Source organism: Solea solea, chromosome 15 (assembly GCF_958295425.1).
Source record: "Solea solea chromosome 15, fSolSol10.1, whole genome shotgun sequence".
In the NCBI taxonomy this organism is placed as follows: Eukaryota; Metazoa; Chordata; class Actinopteri; order Pleuronectiformes; family Soleidae; genus Solea; species Solea solea.
The window spans coordinates 20,177,600-20,202,205 of NC_081148.1; the positions used below are offsets into that span (position 1 = coordinate 20,177,600).

General features: G+C 39.4%; 2 protein-coding genes across 4 annotated transcripts; one reads left to right on the forward strand and one right to left on the reverse strand.

The window, feature by feature from the left end:
- Window positions 1–1,064: 1,064 nt before the first annotated feature.
- lrit2 (leucine-rich repeat, immunoglobulin-like and transmembrane domains 2) lies at window positions 1,065–4,938 on the forward strand. Of its 2 annotated transcripts, XM_058651932.1 has the most exons (4): window positions 1,065–1,245; window positions 1,886–2,679; window positions 3,716–4,458; window positions 4,631–4,938. In XM_058651932.1, the coding sequence occupies exons 1-4, from the start codon at window positions 1,136–1,138 to the stop codon at window positions 4,655–4,657; spliced, it is 1,674 nt and encodes a 557-aa protein (XP_058507915.1). In that variant the 5' UTR covers window positions 1,065–1,135; the 3' UTR covers window positions 4,658–4,938. The 2 variants fall into 2 exon arrangements, with proteins under 2 accessions (XP_058507915.1, XP_058507914.1); XM_058651931.1 differs by having other exon boundaries at window positions 3,716–4,938.
- A 2,494-nt stretch (window positions 4,939–7,432) lies between these two features.
- cdhr1a (cadherin-related family member 1a) lies at window positions 7,433–19,343 on the reverse strand. Of its 2 annotated transcripts, none has more exons than XM_058650845.1 (17): window positions 19,201–19,343; window positions 18,261–18,356; window positions 17,763–17,908; window positions 17,596–17,646; window positions 17,410–17,499; window positions 17,218–17,304; window positions 16,544–16,660; window positions 15,795–15,938; window positions 15,250–15,328; window positions 14,978–15,078; window positions 14,636–14,839; window positions 13,731–13,883; window positions 12,942–13,106; window positions 11,755–11,822; window positions 9,972–10,200; window positions 9,636–9,893; window positions 7,433–8,548 (listed from the first exon to the last, which is right to left on the reverse strand). In XM_058650845.1, the coding sequence occupies exons 1-17, from the start codon at window positions 19,280–19,282 to the stop codon at window positions 7,997–7,999; spliced, it is 2,622 nt and encodes an 873-aa protein (XP_058506828.1). In that variant the 5' UTR covers window positions 19,283–19,343; the 3' UTR covers window positions 7,433–7,996. The 2 variants fall into 2 exon arrangements, with proteins under 2 accessions (XP_058506828.1, XP_058506829.1); XM_058650846.1 differs by having other exon boundaries at window positions 8,461–9,040.
- Between the last annotated feature and the right edge of the window lie 5,263 nt (window positions 19,344–24,606).

The window sequence follows — 24,606 nt, forward strand, 5'->3', positions numbered from 1 at the left end:
AAATGTAAGTCTTATCAATTCTGTGATATTTGTATATAGTTAAATCAACTTTTATAGTTATAAATCTTGTCGTCGATGTTGTGCGTTTGTTCATGTGTATTTTTTATTTTGTGCTATTTTTCAACCTTTTAACTGAAACACATTCAAAGAATAATGAACCTAAATATACATATTAATATTATGACATATTTAAGTCGAGCTTTAGTTCAGTATTTGCTGTAATCGATTTAAAACAAGATGGAGAATCATCATGAGATACCATCGAAATATGAATTACTGTGATTCAATGCAAGAATGAGAATTCACTGATATGAATTCTTTCTTACATACAGTATATTTATTGCGTTTTTTTGTAAATGGCTCAGAGCATAGAACAATCCATTTCAATTTGAAAATGATGAATTGTTCAGCCCTGTCTGTGGTATTCCATATGTTGTGGGGACTGTTTACACACTCACATTATGGGGACCTGTCTTCTTTATGGGGACAAACAAAATGTCCCCATAATGTAATTTACAGGGTTATGGGTATGTATATGCATTATATAATTACCATATTTAACAAAAACACACACCAAACTACAGTACATTTTGAGGAATACGATCAGAAAGAGCAAACTGGGTTATCAGTGTCTCTTTTGTGTTATAAAATATATGAAGGTAGTGGGTCTGTCTGAGTGGTTTGCAATGACTTTATTAACGCTACTGATAATAATAATTTACTGTCTACTGTCTAATGTAGTAAATCTAATTGTAAAATGTATCTTTGGCTGCAGACTATTTTAAAAACACTTCATATAAAGCAGGAAAGAATAAATATATCCAATGAAAACACATTTACACAATAGAGAACACTAGTGTTCTCAATACTATTACTATTTATTTTCCACATCAACCACAAGTGAGAAAATGCCAAATTGGAATGTATGTCAGACAAAAAATGTGCGTCACACACGTTGTCCCAACTGTCAACCCTGCGTGTCTTGTCTTCTAAGAATTAGAATTAGATGCCACTTGCTCAGTAAACACGGTGAGCAGGGATTAGGAGTAATAAGCTTCTCTCTCTCTCGTCTGCCGCACTCGATATGTATTGAGCACGAATGTAGCCCTCAACTTTTGGGAATTTTCTGCGGACTATGGACATAATTCATTATCTGCTAGTAACAGTGGTGTTTATTTTCAAAGTGCACGGAGGTTTTTCTCAATGTTTACGTGGGTGCAGCTGTATAGATGACCGTCATGGGAGGTAAGACCCTGATTTCACATCTTATCTTATCTTATCTTATCTTGTAATAAGTGTAATAAGTAGTGGCCTTATAATTAAATTGTTCATTCATCGACAGGTAGAAAAAAACACATTTATTTATTGTATTTATTATATTTATTGTTAAATGAAAATAACAACATATGATGGGGCATTGATGTGGTAGAATTATTCAAGCCAGTTTTTCTGCTTCATTCTTACATCAAAATTCCCAAATTACTAAAATTCTTACACTAAAATGCTCTGGAATTACCTGCTAGAGTAAATACAGCTAACCCAACCCTAACCTGCCAGTGTCCTATTTTAAGCCTTGCATAAAAACACTTCTATTCTGATTTTATTAGATTTATCCGATTTTATATAATACTTAGTGATTTCAGTTTTACATCTCTGATTGATTTCAGTTTGTTTTACTGAATGTTGTCTTTATTTAATTGAGTTTTACACTGTTCCTATATTGTGTTAGAGGCTTTCTTTTTGCACCGTTAAGCACTTTGTGCAAGTGCTTTATTATACTATTATTATTGTTGTTGCTAATAAAAAATCTCTAATGCAGTAAAGAGACAGATAAAGCACCTACAGCAATCACTCACACTTCTACTGCTTCCCTTTAATCATTTAGGTCCCTCATATGTATGGAGGAGGGAGCCTTTGGGACCATACCACAGAACCTTCCAGATGATATGACCAAAATACGTATAGAAAAATCCCACTTCACTGAAATACCCAGAGGTGCTTTCTCAAAGACGCCCTCCTTGGAGAACTTGTGGTTGAACTTTAATGACATCACGCTCATAAACTCGAAAGGTCTGGAGGGTTTGAGGAACTTGACCGAGCTCCGTCTGCAGGGGAACAAGCTCCGGTCTCTGCCGTGGACAGTGTTCGAGGACACCACGGCTCTCAAGATCCTGGACCTGAAGCACAACCAGCTTGATGTCCTCCCGGAGCATGCGTTGAAATTTCTGCCAGGTCTCACTTACTTAGATTTATCCTTCAATCGGCTTACCGTCATATCGAAGGAGGTTTTCCAAAACTGGCCTCTGTATCAGAAGCTTCAGAGTGTGGAAGGAGACCAGGAGCCAACCAGCATTGGGTCCAACGTTGTGTTGGCACTCCACAACAACTCGTGGCTCTGTGACTGCCGCTTGAAGGGCTTCGTGGAGTTCATCAGGTCACTGAGCCCACCGATTATCCTCATGAACTCTTACTTGACCTGCTCAGGGCCAGACTCTAGGGTGGGCAAGTTCTTCCATGAGGTCGAGCTGCAGGCCTGCATGAAGCCTGTGGTCAGCAGCCCAACCTCCAACATCAGCCTGCCCCTGGGCACAAACCTCACACTGTGCTGCCTTGCCAAGGCCAGGCCCGATCCCACGGTGTGGTGGACATATGGGCTGAAGATAATCAGAGGATTTCATGGTGAGAGTGTGACATTCACACACACCAGCCGAGTCTTATATCTTATAGTAAATTAGATACTTAAGGACACATTTTAATCGCAGACCCCTCTAACCCCTCCATCAGATGGAGATCGGGCTAAATCTGGATATTTGCCCACCACGTCACCATCTACACTCAGTCTCTAAAGCTGCTGCAACACCATCAGAGTTGATTAAGAGTGTTGGAGATTATAGCCAGTTGTAGTCTCCCTAATGTCAACCGTGGTGTCATTAAGAAGACATCTGCGTCACTTGACTTAACCTTTAAAAGGCCACGTCCTTTCAGTAAATAACCTGCTGCTCATCAACTGATGACAGACAGGCTGTTGCTCCCAATACTGTAACATCAGTGACTTAGATCAGATCAGTGAATCTAGACATGGCTAGAGTAGCTAAACAAATGCTTAATAAATAATAAGTCCACAAATAAATAGTTATTTGACTAAAGGCAACTGACTTAGAAACTGGTAAAAAAGTGATTTAAAAGTCTTAAAGCTTCATCTTTATCCGTTTCGGATGGTAACAAAAATGTGAGTCTATTATAGTCAACTACAGCATTTTAAGCCACTAAATTTCAATTATAAATACTATTATTAAACCTTTCTCTAAAATCAATTATTGAGGAATGCATAGTGTTGTAGCTGTTTTTCAGGTCAGAGGTCATGTGAAAGGCATCTTTCTTTTAAAGTTTCAGAAAATAAACAACGCTCCTTTGGGAGGATTAAACAAAACTGGCAACCATTTGTGTCAAAATAATGGGTCATAACTTTTACTATTGCTATTATTATTATTAGTTGCAGCTCTTACAATTAGACAATGTTATAGTTGTATTTAAATGGTAAACAAAACAATTATTAGTGGAAAATATTGCAGATTAAGCAGTTTTTCATATAGTGTAGGGTGTACTATTGCGTGTATTACTAGTTGGCATTGGATTATTTTTATATTGTTTTATTGTTAAAGCCCACATGTTCTTTATAATAATGATAACATTATTTAACCACTTGTCATTGTAGAGTCTCAGGAGAGAGTGGATGAAGACACAATCAGATCCCTCCTGGTGATTCCCTCCCTCCACACAGCTGACCGCGGTATCTTCACCTGCACCGCTGTCAACTTCATCGGCAACTCCTCTGTCAGTATCTTCCTGGATGTTCCATCTCCTGACGACCCTCACTCGTCTCACCTCCCTGGTGCTGCGCCTGCTGCAACTAGTAATGAAAACGTCTTCATCGACATCCGCATTGCCAAACAGACAGTTCGTGGCATCTCTATCGAGTGGTACGCCGCCTTGGAGCGTCCTGCTGAAACCTGGTTCACCATCCATTTTGGCCGTGCAGATACAGACAAGAGGGAAATTATCTACATCGGCCCCGGCATCCACTCTTACTCCGTCTCTGATCTGCTGCCTGCCACCAAATATGAAATCTGTGTGACACTCAAGAGTCAGACACCACGTCAAGGCCAGTGTATTGTTTTTGTCACAGGAAGTGACATCACTGAGATGGAACAGAGGGAAAAACTGATTCATATAGTGGTGATAGTTTTGGCCATGGTGCTGGCAGTGCCCATAGGTATGTTCGCCTGCACCACTGACACTAAGTTTACTTGTCTGGAGGGAATCATGAAATTCTGGAAGAAGCGGCGGAGAGAGGGCAGATCCTCAGAGATGGAGGTAGAGAGGCAAGGCACCTTCGACAGTTTGCAGGCCGCCAGCGATGAAGGCCTGGTTAATAAAGACTCCAGTGAAGACAGGAAGGTGAGGAGGAGGTCAGACGACAGAGGGCTTAAAGGCAAATCTGAACAAAGCAGGATCACAGCTGAGTTATATTAAATTACCATTTTGTTAAATCAGTGAAGGTAAACATGAAACTAATTATTTGACATTATTGTCTGCCTTGGTTTTAATCTCCTCTCTTCCTCTGTTTTAGGCCGAGGAGTGTGTTGCAAGAGTGTAATTCAAGGATTTGCAACCATGTATGTGCAGCGGTAACTCCCTCTCTGAAGTATAGGAAACATTTGTCTTCTTATCATGTTTATCATATAATGAAATCATGGTATGTTTAGATGGAAATGATACATTTTGAATTACTGCTTTATTTAAAGCCTATATGATTGATTTGAACTAAAAATCACTTTTCTGTTAATAGTGTAATGATAAATTACATAAAATGTATTATGTAATTTTGGCTCAATTTGTTTACATTGTTATTGAATTTGGTCTATTTAAAATCTTCTCTTAAACCTATGTCAGCCTAAATCCAAATTCTTAATTGACACATAGTATATGATACTGTTGAATGCTTGTAATTGTTTCTATGTTTCCTTCTTTTTTCAAATGTGTACAACACAATATCACTCTTAATTGTTCAGGTCCTTTTTAAATATTGCTCTCATGTTTGTGTTTGTCCACATGACACCTTTGCATAGTTGCTTTAAAAGCAAATCAAGTTTATGCTGCGACACATATTTAATTAAATAGATTTATTATTAAAGTTGTGTGTGTGTGTATTTTCATTTTGTGTTTGACCATTAATGGCTAGCTTTTGCGGGGGGAAAAATAAGGCAAATATATTATGGTGTAATAAACTAAAAAGCAATAAACCAAATGTACAATTTGCAGCTTCTGGCGAATTAAAGTGCTCTGTCCAGAGTATTGGCTTCTAAAATACCACTTTTTTAAAAAGCTTCATTCAAAAGCCGAAACCCGGTCACACGTTAAACATCTGTTAGTTAGTGCTGAAGTTTCATTAACATGTCAAATCCTCTCTCTCTGCATCCCTGAATGTACGTCACAGTTCCCCTACTTTCTGTGAACACATCACAAAAGCAGCCATGCGTCACACATGACATGATCTGTGCCTCTGAACACAACCGGACAGATGGTGCGTCGGATATGCCTCCACCAATGGCATTGTTCATTTGGCCTAATACCTAAACACTGGCATCCTCTTCCAATATCCCTTCCTGCCGTCACTTTATGATCAGATCACACGAGCCCATCGCCACATGTTTGTCTCCTGTGACGCAGGCAGATCAGTTCATCTCTGCCGAGGCTCCGACTCCACTGACTTAAGACGAGGGTTTTAAAAGCGCTGGCTGAGATTGGCAGCTCTCATTTCTGCGGGCACATCTGCTTTCTTTGCTTGTTCACATGTGTTTCCGTGATTTGCATGTGGTCGGATTGATGTTGCTTTTGTTGTAATCCTTATCCGACAATGTGAATTCTGTAAAACACTCGGTTTCAGCTATTTAAGTACACGAATATTATCTTTATATGGCCTTAGCTTCTTGTTTTTCTCCCTACGTGACCTGATGTTAGATAAAGCTGTGTTTATTATTCAAACACTACGCTACAGAGCAGCTGCTGATCTCATGGGAATTAAATGTTTTTAATCTAGAGAAGATGCTAAAGTGAGAATACTTTTTAGAACCACCAGTTCTTCTTCTTCAGTCACATAGCAACATTTTTAAACCCAGTGCGTCTCTTTCTTTTGCTCTAAAGCATCAATGCCCTTTGCAACTTTCAACTCTGTAATCCTCTATCAAATAGCCCGGTAATCCTTGTCTGCCTCTTACATGGCATAATGCATGATCATTTGGGCTGCTCCTCATACTCCCTCATCTCACATCAGAGCATTAACAGCTTGCCACGTCAAAAAGTGTGTGTGTTTTTGACCATTTTGACCTAAAAAGGTTGTTTTTTGGCTCCTTGACAGTCTTTGGGACTGTGCTAGCAGCACATCAGCACTCACATTTGCAGTTTACAGTTAAACTGTAACCAGGCAGAAAGTTGGAAGCCGTCACACACGTCTTCTCTGTCCAAACACGATCAGGACTGATGGAGTCTTGGTTTTATGCCAATGATGCCAAATTGTAGCAAAAATGAACAAGGTTGGTCCTTGGATTAGCGAGGGTAATCTGCACAGTTTAATGTTTTATGTAATGATGAAATAGTGTGCGTGTCTGTGGCTGATGTCGAAACAAATACCCAGTGAGTGGTTCAGTGTAACGTAATAATTGGTAGTGCTCAACTGCTGACGCAGGAGCTAAGGAGGGCAAAGAGGGTTGGAATCAGGATAATATCTGTATATTTGTAGAACAACAGTTTTTTTTTCCCTGAATACAAACAGTTCCTTCTGACTTGCATATTCTGGTTGCTCTAAATGAGTATTATTCAGTTTTTTGTCTTTTATTTAACACATGAAGCAAATTCTTTCATCTGTTTGGACAATAATTGTCTTCCTCCTAGCAGCTCCTCCTTTTTCTCCAGAGGGGGGCACTACAGCACATTTGCACACTAATTAAGGAGGTGTTAGTCTTAAGATGAGCTGTTACTCTCTCCCTCTTCTTGTTTTTCACTTCAAGGCAGCAGTCAGTCGGTATGTTCCAGAATACTGAAGCAAATCTGTGATCAGATTTGCCGTTATTTTCGACCAGAAAATAGCAAAAAAATATGATGACATTATACATGTGTTTCTGTGAAGTCAGATAGTTACATAAAAAATGTGTGACTAGTTGAAAATGAAGAATATAAAGCAGCTGAATATGTTCAACCAAACTACAACTTTAAAGCATCAGTAATCTATGACTTAATAATAAAATATTGCCACTGCCATGCAGTCATTTTTACTTTAAATGTAATGATACAGTGAATGTCAATGTCAACACACAACTACACACAAATTATTGGAATGCAAGTTGTATTGTATTGTATTGTAACGTATGTAGAATAATCTTGAAATCATCAATTATGTTCTTTTATTGGTTGTAAAATCAGTTTGACAGCAAAGAAAAGAGAGAGACACCGTTTGAAAACAAACACCACCACCAAACCTACAGCAGTAAACAAGTGATAATCAGAGCTCACAACTTTGTCACGACTGCTTCACCACAGGGCTGTAAACAGTGCACTTACACCTGCGCAGTGGGATTAAAGGTCTTCCTTACGCGATCGCTTTGGTTCCTGTTTCTCGGGCTGAGCTCATTAGTCACTTCAAGTGTCATGAAATCCCCTGTAAGGAGCTTGGTTGGATGCCAAATAAACATTCCCGCCCGTCGAAGTCTGTGCGACTTTGTTCGGATCTGGGTTGAAGGAAGTTAAGCCACTAGTGTGTCAACAAATAGTTCAGATGTGGGACTTGAAGTGAACCATTCAAAGAGGAAAACTTGTTTTGCTTTCCATCGTAAAGTATGTCAATTTCATCACTGATATACAAGGAATTATTTACATAAATGTTCATTCTTGACTTTGGAAACTTCAGTTGACCTGGAGGACGAGATTGTTCCATCAAGCACTATTGGTGTTTCAGCATCCTCTTCTGCTCTAGCCTCATCTTGAGCTCTGACACCAGTGCTTTGTTCACATTGTCTTGTCTGTTTATCACTGGCTTCCTTTTAGGTTTGAGTTCCACCGATGCTGAGATGGTGGGCACGGCCCACAGCCTCTCTCCGGGGACGTAGGGTGGTGGTGGAGGCGGCAGAGACGGGGCGCAGGGTGGTGGAGGCCTGTTGTGTCTCACAACATTGTTGACATTATTGTTGTAATTGACGTTCTCCACAAACGTCTCCCTCTCTTGCTCCTCAACTCTGAAACTCTCTCCAGGCGTTTCCCCTGATTTGAAAAGGTTTCTGAGGTTCCAGGTGGGTGGCTTGCGCGGCCTCCTCCTCACGCGGCGGTTAGGCAGGATGCGGTTGGACTTTTTGTTGCGCATGAATGTTGCGGTGGAGATGATGACAGTGATTATGACCATGAGACAAATGACACCAGCAAGCAGGCCTAGGATTTGCAAAGGATTGTTTCTACTCTGCATAATAAATGATCCCAGAAGCCCCCCTTTGAGTTGGGTCTGTAAAAGAGCACAAGGAGAATGTACATGAATGGGACTGAAGTCATAGTTCGTTACACAAATATTGTCCCGTAGTTTGTCAAGACAAGATCAGAGAGGTTGGCTGGGAAACCCATAGTTGAAACCATTCATGAAAATATGAATTCACATGAAACAGAAAACCTTTGTGTTGTGCTCTTGTGCTCTTTTACAGACACAGCTTTGTCCAACTTCAAAAAAATAACTGCTACAAGTTCACAGAGAGTAAAAACCATAGCACTGTTGTGCTGACCATCTCAGGGGAAACTTCATTTATGGCAGAGTCCTCCTTACAATCTTTCTGATCTTGCCCTGAGATTGTACACGGGACCTTTTCACAGAGTTCCAGTACATAAGAGTTGAAATGATGATTGTGAGTGAAATGGCGAAGGTGACAACGGTCAAACAAATCCCAAACACAGTGCCGGGACGTTTCCTGAGGCCCAGGAAGTATGAGGAAAATCTGGATTTGATCTGAAAACATGACAATTTCGTTAGTGTGAGACAACAGATCGAAATGATGTTACACCAATCCCAGTCCTGATCCTCGGTGAACCATTGCCCTGCATGTTTTCGATGTTACCCTGTTCCAACACACCTGATTCAAATGGTCAGCTTATCATCAAGCTCTGTAAAAGCCTGATAATTACCCAGTCATTTGAATCAGGTGTGTTGTAGCAGGGCAACATCTAAAACATGAAGGTACCCTGAGGACCAGGATTGGGAATCACTGCACCGCAGGTGTAATACCTATTTTGTTAGGCACACCCGTGTAACTGCTTGTTAAAGCAAATATCTAATAGATGGTTCCAATTGAATGCATATAGACATGGTCAAGACGACCGTCTCAAGCTCAAACCGAGCAACAGAATGGCCAAGAAAGGTGATTTTGAACGTGGTATGCTTGTTGGTGCCAGACTGACTGATCACAAACATCTCTAGGAATTACAGACATTGGTCCAATAAAGAGGAAACACCCAGTAAGCAGCAGTCCACTGGGTGAACGGCAGCTCGGTTTTACCCTCTCATGGGTTCAACTGTTATTCACTTGTACTCGGTTGTAACTTACAGCCTCAGTGATGTCGATCTTGACGACCGCCGTGGTGCTGAAGGACGGCTGGCCTCGGTCTCTGGCCTGCACCACCAGAGACCAGGTGAAGTCGCTCTGCTTGGTGATGTTCTTGATGATGGCCATGGACTTGATGTAGGACTTGAGCACGATCTCGCCCGTGTCAGCGTTGATGTCAAAGATGTTGTTGTCTGGCTCGGCTTTCATGATGGCGTACTCGATGACATTGTTGGGTACCTCTGCGTCGTCGTCCACAGCCTGTGTCAAATGTAAACCTGTGTGTTTAATTATGACACTGACATGGTTTTGAGTTTCCCATGACCAGGAAGCACTTACCTCTATTTTCACTGGTGCGCCAATCACCATTGTCTTTTCGAGGAAGTTGTCGTAAAAGGCAGGTGGATGATCGTTCAGGTCCAGCACCGTAACAAAGACCTCGGCCAGGCTGTACTTCCCTTCCATGTCTTCTGCCTTCACATAGAAGTTGTACTTGGATTTGACCTCTGCGTCCAGGCTCGCCCACGGCTGAGTGTAGATGATCCCAGACTGGGCCTGGATCAGAAACCTTCAGATGGAAGGTTGTGTTTAAGAATATTCAGGCTAGGTTAGGATTACAGATTCAATTTCAGCTCCTTACAGCTCACATTCACAAGCTTTCATGTTAGTTGGACCACTCCCTATTAAAGGGGCTTAATGTAAACTATGCAACTGGAGATTAATACAAGCATTGCAGTCACAAATATCAGTGAGAATTGTCCCCCTCGCCTTCCCCCCCTTAGGGACTGAAGGTTGCCAGATAGTAGAGGTTTTAATCCTACATTTCACTATATAGTACCGTCTCAGCTTGCCTCGCCTCCACACGGTTTTCCATTACAATATAGCACCGCCTAAACGTGGGCAAGGTCATCACAGCATGGCTGCATGAAACTGACGTGACTTTGTTTTATACACGACTCCGTCTGACTCACGCATAATGAGGCGAGGAGCACTAGTGGAAACACGCCATTGGGTACAGATTATGTGCCAGTGCCCCCTCTTAGTGACTATGTGTATTTCTTAAAATGTCCATTCCTGCAGTATAAAGGGTCTTTTTCATTACAGTTTTGACTGCTAACATACATAAGAGGAATGGAAATAGCTTGAGTGACTGACTGACTTTAGTTGAGTTCAGTTACCCTGCAGGGTCACAGTGTAAGGTAGTCACAGCACGGCAGCAAAGACCAGTCTATTTTCTCCTCCAATCCCATTACAGGATTAACTGAGGCAGAGGATGAGCAGGCAGAGATCAGAACAACACGGTCCTGTATACATAAAACTATTCTACGAGTTTTTGTGAAATTTAAAAATAAAGCTAAATGTTTGCGGCAGTGTGTTCCTTTTCATTTTGAAGACTAATCTGCCGCCGTTTTTGTAAATGGCACACACTAAGCTGAAACTCTAACAAATCTCTCCTCTCTGCTTATTTTGGATGTCCATCTCCTGGGTGCCATATGACATCACAAATCTCTCCTAAATCAGTGCTACAGAGCCTGACATCTAAACTGCAAAGTCCAGATATACTCCATGTTCACCTTCATTCACCTACAAAACGTGTTGAGATTTGTTAGATGCCTAAAAAAGCAGTTTACTGTGTGTTATTAGTAAGAGAGAACAGTGACTGCTGAGGTTTTTTCTCTTCTTCTCGCAGGTTCCACTTCTGCTAAAAATGTAATAAAAACCGTGATGAGAGAAAATGCCAGAAAAATCCTCTGAGGGACTCCAGCGCTTAGGTGCAATAAACTGAACTGAAGTTCTCATATGAAAAACAAGCCTTCTGTCATATTTCTTTACAGATGACAGGCAGGATGTGTTTTATACTGATATACAGTTAAACTGAATGGTTAAAAAATGACAGGTTTCAACAATAAATATTTAATTTAGTTTGATTTATAGAGTTATATAACATTCATTATCACAAGGTAGTTCATAATAAGTCCAGGGATTGATTGTATATGGATTTTGGAAATGGGTCCCTTGGATTCTGCTTTTCTTTCGGAAAAGAATGAATTTGAAGAGGGTTGACTTAGTTCTTTTTCACCCTGATGACAAAACTCAGCCTCAGTGACATTCACATACTCACAGGTCAGCTCCTGATCCATAGATAGAGTACCTCACTTCACCCCAAGGCCCAGAGTCTGGGTCTGTTGCCTGTAGAGAAAAAGAAAAGCTGGATGTTTGAGAACATGTTTTCAAAGTTTGGTTGTAGCAGTGGAATTAATTAGGTACGTCAGAGTAAATTGTATTTCCTGTTTAAGGGTTTATATACATTAATAGTTCTGTGGAATAAGGCATATTGTAGTAGTATTAACTTGGCTTCAAGTTTGGTTTCCTGTTTTCCATGGTTGTAATGGGTGGTTATTTGAGTGCATGTTGAAAGTTGCTTGTGTCTGACCTCTGTTATCAACAAGACATGCTCACCCAGAGAACTGTGGCTCACTGGATATTTTCCCCTTTTCAGAACATACTCTGTAAACCTGAAAATCCCAGTCGATCAGCGGTTTCTGGCACGAACAACCGTGCCACGTTCAAGGTCACTTAAATCACTTTTCTCCTCTACTGATGCTGTTTCAACTTGAGCATACACTCCTCGATGTATTGATTTGCTGCCATGTCTTGGGCTGATTAGACCAGGTGAACAATGGAGTGTAATGAATGAATGAATGAATTGGGACATGATGTTACAGATGTCGACTACTGGTGTTTGATGTCACGGGAGCATCGTCACAGGCACGAGCTAATCTGTCTGTCTGTGACTGCAGGGATGTTTGCAGTCTCTGTGTGTCCAAGGTCACTTGTTGTCTGTTTTTTTTTTATTTGATTGAAATTGCCTGAGATTAATGCAACGAGCCTCTGTGACGTTCACACAAGAGCAGGACTTATTAGTGAGCCTCTCTGTCGCTGTGAGCTGATACAAACTGACAAGGGCAAATGGTGTTTAAACTAAATGACACACAAAAAAAATCCCTTCATGTCCTTAGGGTTCATGTTATTTTTGTGATGCAACTGCATGTGCTACTAAGCATTAGGAGAGAGAGAAAAAAAAACCACGGGAATTTGATGTTACACAACTAAATGAAAGTGATAGCCATTTGGCAGCTTACCTTCTCCAGCTTTTATCGACATGTTTTCATATATTATCCCAAAAAAGTCTACATTTGGGGAATTAAGATCCTGCTTTGGATATTTTGTCAAAATCAACATTCGTCTTTTGCTCAGAGTGACGCACATCAGTGAGTGCACATATTTTTAGACAGGATGAAGGCTCACCGTGACTGACACCACATTGGAGCCACCGGGTGAGTTTTCCGGGATTCTTGCAATGTAGTAGTCCGAGGAGAATTTGGGAGCGTTGTCATTGGTGTCCAGGAGATGGATGATAATGTCCGCTGTGGCACTGAATCGCTCCAGAGTATCAACTTCAACCGCTAACAGCTGAAGAGGAATTAATAAAGTAATAAGTAATTAAAGAACACAAAATAAGGGCAATATAATTAGAAATGCAATAGAAAGGAAATAGACATCTGTTATATACAATGAATTATAAGTATCTGATATATGCATATAATAGAAAAAAAGAAACACTGTTGAAATACCATGTGCAAATGAGGAAAAGAACATTCTAGCAACTCCTATATTTATACTCCTCTACATTTCTTATTATAGCTTTTCTAGTCTTGATGAACTGCTTTACATTACATTACGACACTAGCAGAGCCAGGAATTGACTATTTTTACCTTTAAAACTTGAGTACATTTTATGAAAATTGTTCAGAAAATTACTTTTTGATTCTTAAGTACCGTAAATGTCATATACTTTTAGTACTTTTACTCAAGTAATAATGTAAAAAAAAAAAATGACCTCAACTTCTACCAAAGTCATTTTCTGGTAAGATACTTGTACTTTTACTCAAGTATCCCTTTAAGGAACTTTATACAAGACTGCAGGTGATACAGTTGCTTTATTTCGGTCATATTTTAAAAGAATTCATGCATTTCTCAATTTCCCCCGTCATATTTCATCTCAGTGTGGTGCAGACTTATTGTGAGGAGTGAAACCTTGTATGAGAGAAAATGGTGTTTCTCGTAGTCCATGGCAACAGAGTCCTCCACCAAGATTGTGACCTGGGCCTCATTAAGAACAGTCTGAGGAACGACTCGCAGCATCCTTCCCGGTCCGATCAGTCTCAGGTTGAATTTAGCATTCGCACCCTGCAAGAACATCATCATCATCATCATCATCATCGCATTATTCAAAATGTCTAATCAGTGGAAATGAAAGAGCCATATTTGAACCTATTTATAGTAATCTGCATTTATTACAACGCTATCACAAACAGGAGGAGACGGAGGGTAATCCATGCAGTATATACTGTAGGCTATTTCATTAATTTAAAAGCTATGAGAGGTTTTTTTTTATGATTACAGAAATGTAAAATTAATGTGATTTCAATCGCAGCGATATCATATTTGATGAAATATAGAGTGTGCGTGCTTGTCACAGTATTATCAGAGAATACATGTGGTCATTTGGACAAGGCTGGAGACACAGACAGAGTTACATAAGTGGACAAACGGCACAGTGAGAGAACACCTTTAATTGTTGCTGGCTTACGTTCTACTTTCTTACTTTCCACACGATTTTTTAAAAACGGATCAACTGTGATAATGGTAGCCTGACAGCAGGTTCACACACACACACACACACAGAGAGATGGATGTCAGCCTGCACGTAATGTGACAGTGTGTCGTAATATCAGATAAAAACTGTCATTTGTTATTATGTAAACTCTATCGCTGATCCTGCACTCATGGTTAACTGAGGTGGCATCACTGTGTCAGTGCTTAAAAAATGATGCCTGCACGTTAACCCCCTCAAAAATGACTGCAAATCCACGGATATAATCTGAAGGATTGCCATTCGTGGCTCGGGCCCTAATTATGATAAATGATGATTTATGCACCTGATCGGAGTCATTGACGGTGATTTTCAGGCCCCGGAGTATCTCCCCCTCTGGTGGATGTTCATACATGGTCAACTCAAACATGTTCTGTGGGCCGCTCTCTCCGTAGAAGGTCGGTGGGTTATTGTTGAGGTCCACCACACGGACCACCACTGTGGTTACGCCGTAGTCCATCAGTCTGCCTTGAGGACTTACTTCTGTAGCCTGGACAAAGGAAATGAAACCTGTGTGAACCCCTCAGCACATGGCTCTATATCTAAACAAACAGAAATGACCCTTTTCATCCAGATAAAAAGTGGAAACGTGAATATAACAAGTGTGTTTGAAAGAATTACAACGTACCCTGACTTTAATGTTGAAGATCTCCTTCTTCAGGTGAGAGGGAAGAGTCAGCAAAGTGATACAGCCAGTTGTTTTATTGATGCTAAAAACACCAGCGTCACCTGCAAACACGTGCAGAACACAGATGGACATAGTTCTGAAACAACATTACGTCAAATGTTCTTCCTCAGGAGTTTAGAATTTGAGTTTAACCTCTCATAAAACCAAATGTTTGCAGTTAAAAACTCAACATTCTTTAGGGGTAGATGACGTGGATGGTTCCACATACGTACCGTCATCAATGGAATATTGAATCGGATTTGGTTTTCCCACATCACAATCTTTGGCGACGACGGTGAATATTTCAGATCCCTTGGAAAATAAGTTTTTGTTGTTTAGTAACAGGTAAAGACATTTTGGAAGCACAGACTCTAAACTGTTGACGCTGGCGCATGGCTCGTCATAATTGGAGTCTTCAAAGACACGTTCAAATGTCACGTTGGTAATTATTCCCCATTGCATCAAAGTCACAATGTGTAATCTTTCCACTGCAGTGACATTTAGTGACTCAGAGGATACTGTGGCTTTTAAATGCTACATGGAAAGCTATGAAAGAAGCAGCACTGGCATTACTGTGAAATGTCAGCAATTCAAACTGTGTGATGTGACGCTGTATGCTGCTGGTTCTGTCTGTTGCCAGTGTCTTACTGTGGTTAAATGAAGAAAGCATTATAATACAGAAAGAGAGAAGTTTTCTGTTAAAAGATTAGTTTTATACGCACTCCTGTGATTTTCAAGATGAAATTTTAGCAGCAAGACAAGATCATTTCATACTCACTGGCACCGAAACCTCATAAACGTAGCCAAAATAGGGCGTTCCGATAAAAGAGGGCGGAGTGTCTTGTGCATCAATCACATTGATCGTCAGAGTCGCTGACGACGACAGAAACTGATCCTTGCCGTTGAAATTACCACCACCGTCCTGGAAGAAGAGATTTGAATGTTCAATTTTTATAGAAGATTGAATTCTTAAAGTTTCTTTGGGGGCTAGCAGTCTTCCTCTCTAGCTTTTCTTGACATGTTGTTTCACCCATTTTTTCCCACTTGGTCAAGTGAAGAATAAACTTATAATCATTACGATGCTGCTGCGTTGGTTTAATTCACATTCTATTACAGAGTGTTTTTGGTTTTTATTGACAGACACACAGTGAAGAGCAGTGTGGGGCTGTGTGGGGCTTTTATTTTCTTAGAAGGAAGTGAATTTGACATCAATGTTTTTTGTCAATTTTATTTAATTTTTTCAATCCCAACTTCCTCTGTTGGATCGGGAATGAGACATGTATCTCAGATCCACTGTCTGATGATCACACATTTATCTCTGGAAATTAGTAAAAATAAAAATGGATATTTTTTGGGTAAAGTAGCCCTTTAAGTTTTTTTTTGAGCAATACTGCCACCAACAATGAACAACCCTGTCTCTTGAAATGATGTTTAAATACAACTACAACAGTAACATTCAATTGTTGCAGCTTTGAAAAACAAAAGTATATAATATTGCAGGACAGAAACTGATCTTTGACTCATTACCTTTGCTATGACAGTAACAAAGTGTGTCTTTGTTTTCTCGTAGTCCAACGTTTCGCCAGATTTGATGCGAAGGACGCCGCTGTGTCTGTCAATGGCAAACAGAGTGGTCTGAGGATTCTGGAAGAGAGAACAGCGCAAAGCAAAGGGATTTAAAGTACAACGAGGAACCCAGATGTTTAAAAGCCCTTCACTGAAAACCTCTAAACCCTCCTCACAAGCTCTCACGTGAGATATGAAAAGTGGTTCAATGGCTGCAGGAAAAAAAACAACTAATCTATCTCTTAGTCCATCTGGATGTAAAGAAGCCGTATGCTGAAGGACAGAACAGGCAGGTGATAGTAGCTGTGTCCAGATGTGCACCATCGTGTCACTCACCAGTGTCAGCCACGGCCAACTGTCCAAAGTGCAAAGTACCATTTGCTGCAACAGCAGGGCCTTTAAGCCTCCAACGCCAGACACAAATGTTTCTACGATTTAATCCCTATTGTTATAACTATACATCATCAGATTCACTCACATGCACACTAGGAAATTAGAACATTTGTTGTCAGTAAATCCGTGTCAGGCCATATGATTGGGCCAGCTTGAGCTTCTGGTTAATGTGTTTGTTATTTATTATTTATGAGTTGCAGAAGTCAGCGTTTGTAGTTAATGAGCGGACAGTTGTGTGATACCTGAAGGTAAAAGGTGACTGAACCGCCCGAGCCTGTGTCTCTGTCCACTGCCTCCACTCTGTAGATGCTGCTGCCAGACTCCATCGTCTAAAATGTGCAACACACAAAATAAAATAAGAGGCTTTGCATTTTATTTTCACAGAAGCCAACCATTTTCATATTTCATATTGTTGGGAAGTTTATGATTCTTACTTCGAGTACATCGATGATTGCAGGCATGTTCTGGAATTCCGGTTTTTCGTCGTTTGCGTCCATCACAAATATTGTGACTCTTTCCACAACCTGAAAAAAATACAGATACGAGACATGTTATGGAATATAATACTTATAAAGAATGTTATTTAATGAGATAGTCCCACACTGAGCTGTGTTTGATACCTTGCTTTGTCCGTCTGTAATACTGACAAGAACATCAATAGAATCTTGTTTCTGAGCAAAGACGAAAATAAAACACTTATTGTGGGAAAATGCAAGTGTGAAAAACAATATTGTCTAATTTTTTCGAAGACAATATGTAACAATTTTTTTTTAATTGTTTGCTTTACCTCTCTGTCCAGTTTTTCCACCAGGGTGATGTTTCCAGATCTGGGGTCAACCCTGAAATAGTCTTTGAAGCCAGTATTAAAAGACAGGCCGTACCTCACCTCCTGACCTTCAGGGTCTGTGCCGTTGAGACGGTAGATCTGTGTGCCTGAAGGAAAACTTTGTCATTTAGTCATCTTAGGTTCAGTCTTAGGTTCAGCTCTAAAATCTTCGTCAAATCATTGTTTTCTAGCACACACTGAGAAACTAACCAGAAGGCCCCAGAATAATAAGTACTCTTAAGTGATGCATGGAGTAGAGGCACAGCTGCAGCACATTTACAGCCATCAAACTGTTCCCCACATCAACAGGTGGCTCCAGCAGATGAGCACGATTGTGTAAGTACATGCCGCACAACACCTGTTCATCTATCAAAGACTATTAAACATTCTGATCTCTCAACGATGCACTACTTTGTTACTCCACAGGTGCACTGAGTGAATGTCAGGTGTCAGTCTCACCAACAGGCGTGTCCTCTGACAGGCTGAACAGGGCCAGGTTCCCATTGTGGCTGTACGGCCCGTTGTCATAGAAGTAGGGGGCAAAGTCGGCTTGGGCTGAGGACAGAGACATGGATTTTAATGATTGAAATTCACCTTAAAGTCCAACTCCAAAGTTTTGATGTGAATTTGGACGTGAGCCCTGATGTCATTCAGGACAATAACGTAAACAAACCAAGTTATACCTTGCACTAATGCGAATTCATGCTCTGTGAGCTGAAAATGTACCATGTACCCCATAGAACAACAAGAAAACATTCACTGGTGCTGCTTCTAAGAAACAAAATGCCCTAAAAATACACTGAAAATGTCTTTAAGTGCCCAATTTAGGGTTTGGCCTCATAAAACTCAACAATGTTTGCTAATTTCAGCAAATTTACACTACACATTTCAATTTTCTCGGCCTGTCGATACTAAGTCACTTTGATTACTCTTCTCTATTTTACATTTCTTTCTTTTTCAACATTGTTTTCTTTGTGCTAACCAACGTTACATGCACGTACATGTTGCCAGCAATACTTGAGAGAGATAAAAGCAAAGTGCTCGAAACTACCGTCTGTGTTTTCTTGGTCACATTAACTGGGATTATGTGTGAGTTACGTCAGTTTCCCAAAATAACATCTCCACACATAGACCTGAGTTCTCAGAGAAAGAAAACAATGCTCTTATTTCTAATATCACATAAATATACATTCTAATCATTATTATTTTAGCTGTGCCAAGTTCAAATTTTCTTCAAAACAATTGACTCTATCATTCAAACAGTTGACAGGCCTTCAAAGTGCCAGTTCAACAGAAAACTAATCATGAAAAACAATGAAATAAATAGTCCTCATCAGCCCAGAAGGCCTGAAATAATCCTGAACCACATTGAGACAGAGAGTGAGGAGGTGAAACTTACCAAAGCAGGCATGTACGAACACAAAAAGCTGTGGCAAATGATGTGATATCTTTACATTCTTCATCCTAAAGAATGAAGTCATGAAACTGAAGCACCATGAAGACGGCTCCGTCACGACTCCTGCACATGAGACGCGGCTCTTAACAGTGTTTACAGGCGACTGGGACAAAGCTAAAGGCATATGCTCATGACATGCTAATCCAATGACACATCTTAAAGAGTTCCTCCTGGGCCCACTCACTTTTTCAACCACTGATGCTCAGGAGATGACAGAGGAGACAAGGGATACGGAACAGATATGCAGATTATTTTATCACCTTTTTTTATGTTTAGTTTGAAAGTTGTTGGGTTTTTATTGCAAATATTAAATAAATTGTCTGGCAACACAACTGAAATAGCATTCATGAACATTTATGTCATTATTCTTGTTGGTTAAAGCTTTCATTCTTACATACTACATACATACTGCAAATAATATATTTGTAATAAACACTGCATGCAATGTTTTGTTTGTAATTTGCACTGTTATTATTCTGGAAGCCACACTTTAAGTAAATTTACTTATTTGCCTTACGTATAAATGCAAAACATAAAAATAGACTAAAATACAATAATAAAAGACAGTCAAATTGTGCATTAAACACAACTCCTGGGATCTGCCTAAAATTGGTCCTACATTTAATCATCTTTCTAAAAACACCACACACTATTTAAGAAATGCCTTCATGTTTTCTCTCAATAATTCAGACAAAAACAAGGTTGAATGCAATTTAAAATGACGCAAAGGACACAATCATGAGCTTTCTTTTCTCCTTGAATGTATACATCTTTAAATGTTACCCACATAGATGCATTTCAGTTTGGGACATGTGGTATTTTGTATTTGCAGTTGGAAAACAAACAGTGTGTGTTCATGTGTGTTCATGTTCATGCTGTTAAAACATGTTGCATGCACAGGGATTTACACACATGTGTATAAACCTTTTATAGTGCTTTCTCCAAGATGAAATTAAATCTACTTCATAATCTGAATGTACAGTGTATGGCACGACGTCACTGTTGCGTGAAACAGTGGAAAATGACGCACTGTTATATATTTATTTTGTTGAAGTCAGTGAAACCAGTGAGGTCTTACCAAACAAAGACAATTTAAAAGCACATCAGATCAATGTTCATTTTTTCACGTGACGGCAGTCACGCGATATATTCAGTGCGAGGTCACCTGTCAGTTTGGTGGTGGTGGATGCGGCTGCAGTGGTTTCAAGTTTAATTCTCGTGGTTCTGGCAGATGGCATGATGCAGGACTAAAGATTAACCCACTGTGCTCTAATCCCTCCTCATCTTGTAAATGCATGGAGCCTGTGTCTGTGGTCACACAGGCTCCATCAGACACAATTAGCACACAATAACACACTGTGTTACAAGCAGTCGCAGCAGAGACCAGTGGACATGTACAGAAGCTGCAACATGAAGCGGATGACCATCATGCTTCTTTTTTATTTTACATCCTCTATTATAGTAAATTAGACTTGTCTTTAAAAGTTTTTATTTACTTTAATAAAACACGTCATTGACACATACTGTATATGCTGTACAATCATAAGTATAAAAGCTCACCGCTCATCTTCTTAGTTTCTAATCTCGTGCCTTCAATCACCGCAACACATGCTGACCTTTTTGTTCCTGTTAGGGACAGATCCATTAGGCACCACATCAGGAAAAAAAATTCAGATTATTCCATTATTCTTGTTGCTGTAAGCGCATCATTTGATCTGGAGTCAAATCTACATCTAAATAGGCTAAATAGTTGGATTTGTATAGTTTAAGTCAGACGCAATGTCATGTTTCACATGCTAACAAACTCAGACTGCACCATATTATTGTTCAGAGCATTAAATCCAGACATGGATATACTTCTCCAAAACGTCATTAAACTAAAACATCAACAATATGAAAATATTTGCAGTACTATACATTTCTATTCAAATTGCATTCAATGATTATTTGAGATGATGTTTTCCTCGCTGTCAGCTTGTGTTAGCTGTGCTTGATAACATTGTGTGTTTTAAGTTTTTGGCACGTTTCTGGCCGTCCATCAAAAAGCCATGTCGACACACACACACACACACACACACACACACACACACACAGAGCCACGAGCAGATTTAGTTTTGCGCTCATCCTGAAACGTGAGGGTCCATAAACATTTCAGATGAACACCACATTCATCAAGAACATCTTGGATTACAAGAATCCCAAGTTAGTCCAAAATACATCTATTACACACACACACAGACAGTTTTTCACAGCTATTCTTTTTAGGACACTGCACTGACTTGCATTCATTTGGACGTCCTCAACACAACATCCCTTAATAACCAGCACCTAAACCTAACCACAAAAAAAATTAGGTTCTGCCTCAGTAGGACCAGGTTTTGGTCTCCATGAATCTGAATAAAAGCCTTAAACAGACGTTTAAAGGTGCCAGAGTGACAACTGTGTTTTTATAGTCTTTACATTGTTGTGAGGACATTTATAGAAATGAATTCATGATTTGAAACACAGTCTGTTGTTCGAGTGTCTGATCCTTTAAACACACACTAAATGTGTTCAGATCCACTGAGTTCTGACAGAGATATGATTTGTTTTTCATGATAAGGGAAAGACATTTCTTGAAAATGTGATCATCTGTTGTGACATCATCAGTTGCTGGGTAGATTCTTACCAAAAATTTAGTGGGAACATACGTAGGTGATCACCTACCCATCACAAAAAAAGTGCAGACATTGTAACAACCTGCGAAAAGACGGAAGATAAGGGGTTTTTTGGTTGTTGTTTTTTGCTTTTATAAAGCACACACATTTCTCTGATATTCTTTTGTGACATAACATTATTACCATTCATTATTTGATGCCATCAAAGAGCGTGCCTTATATGTTTTCAGGTTGATTTTGGGACGTAAGTAAAATACTTGTGGTCTTTAGCGATTTGCTCGGCTGACATCTTAGCAAACCTTTCTGTCTTAAATCATTAGCTTTCATTTCTTATGCGCTGTGTCTCAGGCTTAATTGGATTGGACATCCTAGCCATGAGCAGCCAGCAGCTCTAACCCTGAAGCCCAGTGAAGAAAGGCCTCATGTTGATCTACACTTACCATCCCCCCATCCCTGTAGGCAATCAATCAAGGACTGATAACCTCACTGCCGGGGATCCACACGTCTCGCTGCTTTTAAGCAGCCTTTGATCCAGTTCAACTAAAGCTCTTACCATATGACACGTGACAGTGTAAACAGATGAATACCTGCAGTACACACTAATCTTTAATGTCAACATTTCTCTGGCAGTTTGTGTGATAAAGCTGTGTTTTTAGGTCGGTTAAAGCAAGAACACAAAGTAAAAATATGAAGGGGAACCCACATTTTTGTAACCCACATTGATACAGGCTCAATCAGACTTTAGAGGTCCTGTTTTCAAGATGCCCAATTCAGTTTGACCGTTTTTGGATTGTTTTTATTCTTATTGATAATCTGCCGTGGTATTTGCTGAGGGCAGAGGCTTGCTTTTAGGTCCGGTCCACTTCAGAACTAGGTCACTCATGTAATCTCTCCATGTAGAGTCGACTGTAGGTTAACAGCCCTTCAATTTTCATAAACCTCTGAGAGGACTGCTCACAGAGTGAACACATACAGAGTCATGTTCACTCTGTGCAAAATCTGAAAAGAAATGATGCACAACTTCTGCGGGGGAAACGTCATGCACTGGGATGAAAACCAGCAGCAGTCTGAATAAAGTTTTTACACAATGAGGTGTGAAGACTTTTTGGGAACACTGCATCCATTATGGAGCTATTTTTCTTTTTTTGCAACAGTAAAATTAACATAAACCAAGCTTGGAAGTTAAAATACACAAATGAAAACAAGTACTAAATCCATGATATATTTTACCTCATGTGTGTATTAAAAATAGAAAAATAAAATATGCCCTGTAGATGACTTTCAAATGAAATAGAAATATGATTTAGTACATCATCACTGAGCTCTGTGTAAACTAAAGCCTCTGATCTGCTGCTCCACACTCTACAGTCTTAAACACTACTGCCCTCAAGTGGTTGAATATTGCTAGTGAACAATTCAAAAACCCACTTAACAATGCACTTAGGTTCACACATGGAATGATGTAATGAAGCGTCACATATGGGAAACACTGAGGAAACACAGTAGCTATATTTAGACTGGATGTCGCTCTGTCTTGGGATATTTGAAGCGTATTATGGGATATTTAAACGAGTAAGAGACTTTAACGTCGTGGCAGAGTGAAGTATAGCTTGTTTTGAAAGACTGAGTTCTGTAACATGAATCATTTCCGCCCATTTTTCCAAGGTTCTCCTCACTGTATCGTGTTTTGACCAAGTCAGTCAAAATAATACACATGTTCTGGCTTTTATAATTCCAAAATGCTATCAAATAATCATTCTGTTTTGTCTTCATAAACTGTCCATTAATATCTAGCTTTTCTTTTACAATGTTTTGTGTATTTAATACACAGATTAGATTAGAATTATATACGGCAATATTCACTTGTTACAGCAACAACAAAAAGAGTGAACAATACAGAACAAGTATAATAAAGAAGTCAAATAAGCCAGGATAAATGTACAAGTACAAATGCATAAATGCAAAAATAATGAGCCGGGGAAAAAGAGTTGTAGAACAGCGACATTAAAATGATTAGATTGTTAAAAATATTATCATTATTTAAACAAACATTTACATAATACATTGTGCTGGTTTCACCACTGAAAGTAAACATGAATGAAGTGCAGTGACATCATTTATTACAAAGATGACAGTGATACAGACTGGAGGCAAAATGATTTTATATGAATGTCTGCTAATGTGTAAACCTTTTTTTTTCATATTCATTCTGCACTCACATTTTATTATTATTATTTTTTTATTATTATTATTATTATTGTTATTATTATTATTATTATTTGAAGTAGTAGTAGTAGTAGTAGTATTCTTATCTAAGTTTTTCAATGTTGTCCTTCCTCAAATCATTAAGTTATTATTATTATTATTATTATTATTATTATTATTATTTGAAGTAGTAGTAGTAGTAGTGTTCATATATACGTTTTTCAATGTTGTCCTTCCTCAAATCATTAAGTTGCCTTTTAAGATTTATATCATATAAACACATTTTCCATCTCTTCACCACATTTCTTCTATTGCACTTTTGTGTGTGTAGAAACAGGAAGATCATTTAAAACATGCAATGAAAGGTTTGTTCTTCAAAGGTTCAGGCTCTGCAGCAGCAGCAGCAGCAGCAGCAGTGTGTGCACACAGAGAGGCTGTGACTATTCATTGACTCCCTTCTTTCCTTTCACTCAAAGTAAAAGTAGTG